General features: G+C 47.4%; 1 protein-coding gene across 1 annotated transcript; it reads right to left on the reverse strand.

Moving 5' to 3' along the window:
• Positions 1–4,325: 4,325 nt before the first annotated feature.
• On the reverse strand, positions 4,326–8,349 carry LOC146615452 (uncharacterized). Its single transcript, XM_085375570.1, has 5 exons — positions 7,612–8,349; positions 7,024–7,365; positions 6,772–6,906; positions 5,617–6,606; positions 4,326–4,439 (listed from the first exon to the last, which is right to left on the reverse strand). Exons 1-5 carry the CDS (start codon positions 8,035–8,037, stop codon positions 4,326–4,328), a joined length of 2,007 nt encoding a protein of 668 aa, XP_085231696.1. The 5' UTR covers positions 8,038–8,349.
• Positions 8,350–10,026: the final 1,677 nt, after the last annotated feature.

Raw genomic sequence — 10,026 nt, forward strand, 5'->3', positions numbered from 1 at the left:
CCATTTACATGTACTAATCAGATTAACAGTGGACAGCCAAGATGACATATGTCCTTGCTGGTGGCATAGCATGACATGCTAGTGTTTACATTGCTGAATATATGTCGACTCACCAACTAACATGTATGTTTTTAGACTGTAGGAGAAAGCAGAGTACTGGAAGAGAAGCTTGCACAGGAAACTCCAGGTAGGAAACTGTGAGGTAACAGTGCTAAGACCTGCACTTCTGTGCCATCTGCTGCAGACAAGAAGGATTTGCAACATTTTTTTGATAGTAACGTTTGGTTAAGGCTGGAGGAACATAGACGTCTGGGTTAAATATTGAGAAAAGCAGGAGATGAACTGAGAAGTAGTCGTCTCTCTATTGAGGAAAAATGAAACCAGAACTGTAATGCAGGAAACCGCAGTACTGTAATCAGAGACGGGCAGTAACGCGGTACTGTAATCCGATTACTTTTTTCAAGTAATGAGTAAAGTAAGGGTTTACTATTGCAAAAAAGTAATTCGATTACTGTTACTTTTCCGTGAGCATGCTGCGTTACTAAACCGTGATGTTGTTTGACGTATGAGCGTGCGACGTCCGTGGCAGCAACAGACGTGTGCAGATCAACAATGGATAATGTGGCGTGATGCAGCGTTTGAAGCTTGGAAGTACTCACATTACTTTAAGTTTGATTCTGTACAAAGTGACAAAAACATAGTATCCGCTGTGCACTGTTTGGGAAGAAAACTTCTTTCTACAGCGAAAAATCTGAGCGAGCAGCGAGCACGCTGCCACGGGAATGTGACATTCACAGAGAAACACCGGATCCCCCCACTGACATGACCACTGTGGACAAACCTCCACCCGCCCCACTCCTGCTAAACAGGTGACAATAGATTTAAGAGCGACAGGACTCAGTGCTGCTGAGTCTTTGATTTTATTCTTCTGTTTACTTTGTTCTATTGTGAGCGGCTATGATGTTGAACCCAAACCAGTATCAACCCACGGTGACCCACGGTAACACAGGTGTCATCACCTAGTAACACTGCTTTTCATGAATATTCATATAGGGTTAAATGTATTTTTCAGACATTCACCGCAATATAAAGCCATCAGTCAGCAAATTAGTCGAGTATGGTATAACCTGAAAAACCCACCCGATTCACTTTCAGGTGACAAAGCAAAATGTGACAAGATGTTCTGTCACATCTCTTCTCGTACCTCTCACACACACGTTGTGGTGTGTAAGTGACGTCACTGAAAACGAGCTGCAATAGAGCGTGTTGTGAATCGGACTAATAGAGCAAAGATAACAAGCTCTGCCTGACTGTTCTGTTGATTGACTGATTCAGTGGGCACCTGACAGAGGACGAGAAACAGGCTGTCAACATTTCACTCTACCAGTCTTCTGCTGTCCATGTTTGTGGCGCAGTTTTGTTACGACCAACCTACTGACTCTGACAACTGTGCCATTTTCTCTAGCACCATCATTAGTTGGTTATAGTTATTTTAATTAATCACAATGCTTCCACTTTAAACCAAAGTTATTTTTTTCTTGCTTCTGAATAGCAGAATGAGCCAGATGACAGAACTTTGTATTCACAGGGGAAAGCGTCCAGCAAAATTTAGCTTGAAAACAAACAAACAAAAAAAATGCTATAATGCTGCTTCTGATTGGGTGGATCTTTTTTCTTCAGTTTGCTGTTACTCTCAAAATATAGACATGAATTTGTAATATAGATGGACACACACACACACACACACACACACACACACACACACTTGTGTGTGATTAGCAGTACGCTGTCACCTCCTCCTCTCCTCCTCTCTGCTCAAGCAGGCAGGACGGATGGAGGATAAATGCATAAATAAAGTCATTTCCAGTACAAACTGGCACAGACAGGACTTTAATTTGTGCAAAAACACAGGTGTTGGACACTCGTAATGATCCCTAAACTCTCCACACCGATGTTACAGGATGTAATCAAGTCATCATTTACATTAGATTTCTAATCCTTATTACCTATACAGCTGCAAAGTTAACAGCTGTTTCCTATCATCCAAAACCAGACCTGGCATTGCAGGATGATTTCTGATTACAGATACAACATCCAGACCACTCCATAGTTTTTTAACCTAATAATAGTTTCATTATACAGTACTATTGGTGTGTAAGGGAAATGAAGGAGGCACTGACAATAATGTGGCACCAAACCCAAGCTGTTGAGTATTCTTATTTCTAGGTCTTTTTAATATTAAAGAACAAGAAATATGAAATATGTGGAACATAATTTAATCCATCATAAAGTCCTCCCAAATCCACTGTACACTCAATCTTTACATGCAAGCTATGCTCTGTAAATCCTTCAAACAGTTTAATAAAGTTTATCCCTTAGCGTAGCATATCAAGGGCATCATACGCCACTGTACCACTGACAGATGAAGCGCATGTGGGATGGTGAACAGCTGAGTTCATCAACCAGCCACAGCCTTGAACTTTTTGCTCTGTAATATTACTTTGATGCACTGCAGTTAACTTTATTAGTGTTTATCTGCCACAAGTGTTGGGGAGTAACGGAATACATGTAGAGGCGTTACGCATTTAAAATATTTAAAATGCAAAATTTTAGTAACTGCATTTCGTTACAGTTACCATCTAAATATGTGATAATTGGAAGTTAGTGTTACTTTGTTGAAATAAATGGATTACACAGCGGTCTTTTCCTGTTTCATATGTTCGGCTATCTCCTCTCTAATTTTGGTAATTCCACACATTGCTGGAAACCCAAACAAAATAAGAGGCTCTAATGTGAGCGTCCTTCCCAGCTGAAAAGACTTCAACCTAAACAAACATCTGGAAGTAAGTGCTATTTTAAAAAACTAATGTTAGCCTCCTGCAGCTATCTTGTTTTAGTTGTGGTAGCTACCTGGGTCATTTGCCACTTAAGTATCTTCGATGTATTATTGTGATTTATTACTATTACTGAACCGAGCTAACACTGTAAGCTGGCCTTAACTGAGGTTAGTTCATAGACTGCAGACTGTTATACTTGATGGATAGCATTAACAACCTGCTAGCTGCTAATAATCATGCGCAGTTCTGAAAGCAGTTTACCAACTAACCTCAGCTAATGTCAGCTAACAGTGTTGGCTTGCTGGCGAGTAGCCTTCAGTAATAGTAATAAATCACACAGCAATCGTGCATTGATTTAGCTGTAAAAAGCATGACATTATATTAAGTAATCCAAAACATTCAGAATACGTTACATTGAGTAACTTAATAGAATACGTTACAAACTACATTTCGGGTTCGTATGTATTCTGTAATCTGTAGTGGAATACATTTTAAAAGTAACCTTCCCAACACTGTGTGACATTCGGTAATGTGATACTAGTAGCATGACTGTGGTTATTAACCTGGTTAGACATATCAGAGAGCTCATTGATCCATGAATGACACGACTTTTTCTGTTTATTAGATCCCAACTATAGCGATGAGGGCCTGAGTCATACAGTGATAATAACAACTATCAGTTGCACTACTTCTGGAAGTGCTTCTGTGAGTCATTTCAGAGTTCAAGACATTCAATCGTTTAATGTAGAGGAATGGTTCGTGCTGCGATTGCTTTGCCCTCTTCCTAGTACAAGATGTCACAATGTGGCGCAGCATTTTGTGAAACTATGATGAAAAACATTTACTTACAGTAAAACTCAGTGTCGTGCGGGCCTAGAGACCAGTCGACAACCTCCAACAGCTGCTAAATGAATCGATTTCTCATTTGTATCCACTGTGTCGTCGTCATCAAGGAATACAGAGTCTTACCTAGCTACTGGTCTCTAGGTCTATGTGACTGATGCTTAAAAGTAAAAAAAAGGTCTCTACTAGCAGCATAACGATTATTAAATTAAGAAAAGAAATCTGATGTGAATTTTTATTTTTCATTTCAGATGAAAACACAGTGTGCATGAATCATTGCCTTCAGCTGCACACAGCAACAGCAAGCACCAAAACTTTACTCCAGATTCTGCACAGGTACACGTGCATAATTTCAATATTTTTTCCCCTGCAAGGACATATGACAAATGAAAACATTGAATCTATGCCGCAGATGCGAGAAACCGTGTTTTTCATATAATTTTGCAGCCTACAGCCTCTGAGAGCCTCCCACATGAGGATTGTGTAGAGGAGAGAAAAAAAAAAACAGAAAAAGGTCAGAGCAGTGGAAACAGATCCGCTGCACGTTTTCTGCAGCTGTGGGTTTTTTCTTCACCTTACTGTCTTGCAAACTTTCATTTACTAAGCACCACTGTAACTGTCACGTTTTCACTTCTCTGCATGGTTTCAGTTGCCAAAACACTTCACTTCTGAATCACTGATCACCAGTTTACAGGCTGTCTCCAGACACGGCACTGCTCTCACTGGGGATTTCATTTCCACCTCACAGAGATCGTCATCCTAAGAACAGAAAACCAGAGCTCAGGGAGCTCCTAATTAGCAAAGTGACTTTTCTCTAGATTTCTCATTCACTTGATGTCTTCCCCTTTTTTCTCACCCTGATGTCAGTGATGTCATTTCAGGTGCGAGCGCACTAGATGGTGTTTCACCTGCCCGTGGTTAGTGCAATCTTATTAAAAACTATGAGCTTTGACATACTTTAAGTGCTTCTTGAGACAATTAAAGGGAAACTTTTATTTGCATATGTAGTGCCGATTTAATGAAGGGTCGAACACTTAAAAAGCGAGGTCAGTCCGTCTGTCGAGCACGTAATAAAGAGAAGGAGACCAGGAACACTGAGTAGAAACCATGTTGATATAATGCTGCACTATTGTATCAGTGGGAAGAAGAAAAACAGATAAAGACTGCCAGATATAATATGTTCTGGATACATTTTCATATTTTTTGATCACATAAATATGTAAATTCATCTTAAACGTGCAGAAATTAAAGTCGAAGCAGATTGTACTGACCTACTGTCTCCACATACGGTGCATCTGCCCAGACCCTTAAACATAAAATGCATCTGCAATAGGGTCAACTTGTGTTTGACCAACATCGCTGTCACGGCTGGCGGAGTGAGCCGTGTGGAGTGGAGGAAAAGGAGGACCCAAAATGCAGCAAACTGATGATACGAGTGAAGTTTATTTACACGGTGGCAGTGGCAAAAACAGGCAATGAAGCATGAGTAATGACAAACCTAAACTGGGAGAAACTAAAGAGCAAACCTGAAATCTTACAAAATGGAGAGCGGAGCAGAGAGACGCAGACCAAGGACCAGGATACCAAGAAACACAGACGAGCCGACAACGAACACAGACCGACACCCACTATATATACACACACACACACACAAGGTAATCGGGTAATCGCACACAGGAGGGAAGAACAGCTGATCTGAATACACATGATGACTGGAGGACACAAGCTGAACACAATGACAACAGACACAGACTTTCAGAACAAAACAGGAAATCTAGAACCCGAACCGGACACAAGGGGGGAGGACACAGAATAACTAGAACAGAGGGAAATAATCACAAAACACAAAACGCTGGGTCAACGACCCAGGACCATGACAGTACCCCCCCTCCAAGGGCTGGCTCCAGACAGCCCAAAACAAAAACAGACGACCAACCCAGGGCGGGCGGCGGGGGCCCAGGACGGAGGGACCAACACAAGCTCCAGCGAACCGAGAGAACTGTCCAAAACAAAAACACACATGCTGGAGCACGAGAACAAAACACAGTTCAGGAGGCCGGCCCGGAGGCTGACAACTCAGAAGTCCAGGACAGTTCATCTTCTGAGGCCGGCCACGTCGGCGACGTAGATCCATAAGCCGACCGAGCGGAAGGCAGCGGTGGCGGAGTGGAGGCAGTTCAGGGGGCCGACCGTGCACACGGCAGCGGCGGCGACGGGGAAACCGTTCAGGCGGCCGACCGTGCGGACAGCAACGGCGGCGACGAGGAAACCGTTCAGGCGGCCGACCGTGCGGACAGCAATGGCGACGATGACACAAGTCTGGAGGCCGACCGCGCGGAAGGCAGCGGCGGCGTCTAGGAGGTCGTCCATATTGACGATGACGCTCCACCAGCAGCCTGGTAGATGACCGCCGATGTCGAGGCGGCAGTTCGGGACCCGAAGGTGGCGTAGCCGTCGCAGCACCAGACGAGACCGAAGCAGCGGCTGGTCCAGGCGCGGCTGAAGCTGAAGCGGAGGCCGGACCAGGCGCGGCTGAAGCTGAAGCGGAGGCCGGACCAGACGAGGCTGAAGCAGAGGCCGGACCAGACGAGGCTGAAGCAGAGGTCGGACCAGACGAGGCTGAAGCAGAGGCCGGACCAGGCGAGGCAGATGACGATGCTGCACCGGGCGAGGATGAAGGCTCGGAGGCTGCAGCTGGCGAGGATGATGAGGCTGCAGCAGGCGACGGCGTGGAAGCCGGAGACTGTAGCGCTGCAGGCGTGGAAGAAGCTGCTGCTGCCCGTGGCGTGGATGAAGCTGCAGCTGGCGAGGATGATGAGGCTGCAGTTGGCAGCTGGACGGGCTCCTCGGGCCCTCCAGCTGACGAGGCAGGAGGCTGGCTAGGTTCTCCTGAACCTCCAGCTGACGAGTCTTGAGGCTGGACGGGCTCCTCGGGCCCCCCAGCTGACGAGTCTTGAGGCTGGACGGGCTCCTCGGGCCCCCCAGCTGACGAGTCTTGAGGCTGGACGGGCTCCTCGGGCCACCCAGCTGGCGAGACAGGAAGCTGGGCGGGCTCCTCGGGCCCCCCAGCTGACGAGGCAGGTGGCTGGACGGGCTCCTCGGGCCCCCCAGCAGGCGAAGCAGGAGGCTGGACGGGCTCCTCGGGCCCCCCAGCGAAAACAGTCTCTGGACCAGTGGGCACCGGGGCCCCTGGAACACACAGGTCAGAACCAGTAGGCGCACGGGCCTCTGGCAGGCACAGTTCAGAACCAGCAGGCGCACGGGCCTCTGGCAGGCACAGTTCAGAACCAGCAGGCGCACGGGCCTCTGGCAGGTACGGGTCAGAACCAGCAGGCACACGGGCCTCTGGCAGGTACGGGTCAGAACCAGCAGGCACACGGGCCTCTGGCAAACACAAGGCAGACTGCAGCTGCACAGAGCATTGACCCAGCTCGGGCAGCGACAGCCGGATACAGTCCTCAGCTGGCTTCTTAATCTCCAGGGGTCCAGAGTCGGCCGGGGGCTGGGACCCAGCCTCTGGGGAGGCCCTGGAGTGTGTCACAGTCTCTGGGCTGGCCAGCTTTTGAGGACTGATTACAATATTATGTGGTGTGTCTCTCTGCTTGACATGAACAGGTGAAAAATAGTTCTTTCCGGGTTGGATGGACTTAACTTGTTGTGCAGGAGGAGTTGGTGACAACGATGGCTGAATAGGTGATAATAAGGCGGATGAGTCTCTTGTCAACTGAGCTATTGACTGAGCTATGGATTGTAACCAAGTGTCTAATAGGTCTGGCTGTGACTGTAATGGGGGTGACGGTTGAGTGGCTAACTGAGCTAGTGGCTGCTGGGCAGCTAACTGAGCTACCGGCAGGGCAGCCGACTCAAAAAACACAGCCCCGGAATAAACAGACACACAGTCCAAAACAGAAAAAGGGTCCTTTTCACTCACCACAGCTGGCAGTTCCAAAGTCCTAGTCTTCGGCTGTGGGGTGATGCGCCGACGGCGCGATCGTCGCTTCCTCCCGGGCAAAACCTCCGGCGGGCCGGGCAAAACCTCCGGCGGGCCGGGCAAAACCTCCGGCGGGCCGGGCAAAACCTCCGGCGGGCCGGGCAAAATCTTCGCCGCCGGGCTGAGTTGGGAAGCGGTAGCGGCTGGTGGGTGAAGGTGCAGTTCGTTGAGTATGAAGTCCTGTGCGAGCGGGTGAAGAGAGTCCAGCAGCCAGGAGTGAGCAGAGATGAGCTGCTGTAGCCTGGCTTCTACAGCGCGGAGACACTCTTCCCCCTCATGCTCGAGCCATAGGTTAACCAACCTGGAAACAGAGTCAATTAGTTCCTCCCGAAGCTCCTCGGGAGGTGCGGATGCCGCTGGGTCCATGTTTGGTCGGCTCGTACTGTCACGGCTGGCGGAGTGAGCCGTGTGGAGTGGAGGAAAAGGAGGACCCAAAATGCAGCAAACTGATGATACGAGTGAAGTTTATTTACACGGTGGCAGTGGCAAAAACAGGCAATGAAGCATGAGTAATGACAAACCTAAACTGGGAGAAACTAAAGAGCAAACCTGAAATCTTACAAAACGGAGAGCGGAGCAGAGAGACGCAGACCAAGGACCAGGATACCAAGAAACACAGACGAGCCGACAACGAACACAGACCGACACCCACTATATATACACACACACAAGGTAATCGGGTAATCGCACACAGGAGGGAAGAACAGCTGATCTGAATACACATGATGACTGGAGGACACAAGCTGAACACAATGACAACAGACACAGACTTTCAGAACAAAACAGGAAATCTAGAACCCGAACCGGACACAAGGGGGGAGGACACAGAATAACTAGAACAGAGGGAAATAATCACAAAACACAAAACGCTGGGTCAACGACCCAGGACCATGACAATCGCTGCTCAACCACAGGATTAAAAGTAGAACAAAAGGCAACACTGATCTTCAGTTTTCAAAACGCTTGCATGTTTTCTTCATTTAGTCCTTCCATCCATCTCTTTTCTTCTGTTTATCCAGTTCAGGGTTGCAGTGGTCAGTCTCAGCTGCTGTAAGGGTGAGAGGCAGGGTGCTGTCGTGGGGCTAACTCAGACAGACAGACTGCCATTCACACTCACATTAACACCTATTGTCACAGTCAGCTGACCGTGTGGAACGAGGAGGAGGACGCAAGTGCAGAGACACAAAAAACAAGACTTGAATGGACCTAACATGAAGACCTGGCATGGATACATGAAAATCCTGAAACGCAGCATGAACGTAGCAGACGACCGTACATGGAATGACCACATAAATACACACGAGGGTGACGAGGGAAAAGGAAACACACGGGCAACACAGCTGGGACGAATTAACATAATGACTGGACAGGAGGAAGCAAACTGAACACACAGAACATGCGACGCAAGACTGTCAAAGTAAAACAGGAAACACGCAGAGCTAGGGAGACGTAAACACAGGGGACTTGTCACACTCGCACGCCGAAGACAAGATACTACCAGCATAGTGGGGAAGACACGGGAGAAACCTAAACCCAAAGAGCACTAACTGAGCTTAGAACATAATGCAGAGGGTATGAACACGAGGAGGGGAACATGAGAACAAAAGGACAAGCACCTGCATAAACACCACACATACTGAAAGGGACACAGAGGACGAAGACACAGGGGGAATCTAATAACCGATCAATTACAACAGGGCAACCTAGGACAACTAAATGAACTTAAACATAAACAATAAGACATCAAAATATTAAAAGAAATTCAAAACACTGGGTCAAACGACCCGGGACCATGACACTTACTGATCATTTAGAATCAGCAATTAACCTAACCACACTAACTCCATGTCTGTGGACTGTGGGAGGAAGTACCTGGAGAGAACCCACGCAGACACAGGGAGAACATGCAAACTCCACAGAAGATTTGCTCAGAGCTTCCAGACCTGCTGTCTGTTTACACTCAGTGGTGCAGCACCAATGCCAGGAAGATTATGAAGACTCTCCCACCCCAACGATGGACTCTTCTCACTGTTGAGGTCAGGGAAGTGCTTTCGCTCGCTAACACGCTAACACAGGGAGGAGCTTCTTCCCCCAGGCCATTCGGGCCGTCAACCAGACGTAGAACGGGATTGAAACCCGTGAGGGTTCAGATAATCGCATGTGAAGTAATACTTACATATTAGCACTTGATGTAGTGATAATCATTTTACTAATTTGACGACAGAGAAATAGAAAACAAGAGACAGGCCAAGTTATCAGGCACAGCTTATTCAAAACCAGGTCACAGAGGCAGCACAGGAGCTCAGTTCTTATCTAGTCCCTCCAGCTCCTTCCAGGAAATGAATATATACATAA

This window comes from Diplotaxodon limnothrissa, linkage group LG17 (genome assembly GCF_057381915.1).
Source record: "Diplotaxodon limnothrissa isolate DT_005_m linkage group LG17, D_limnothrissa_male_GT1.1, whole genome shotgun sequence".
In the NCBI taxonomy this organism is placed as follows: Eukaryota; Metazoa; Chordata; class Actinopteri; order Cichliformes; family Cichlidae; genus Diplotaxodon; species Diplotaxodon limnothrissa.

Bases quoted from the DNA above. Each gene is read 5' to 3' on its own strand.
- LOC146615452 (XM_085375570.1), bottom strand. From the start codon at position 8,037: ATGGACCCAGCGGCATCCGCACCTCCCGAGGAGCTTCGGGAGGAACTA. The intron at 6,907-7,023 runs GCCCGTGTGCCT...TGCCTGCCAGAG, and splicing joins CTGACCCGTACCTGCCAGAG to GCCCGTGCGCCTACTGGTTC. The intron at 4,440-5,616 runs GTTGGTCGTCTG...TTCTGTTCTTAG, and splicing joins GCCCCCGCCGCCCGCCCTGG to GATGACGATCTCTGTGAGGT.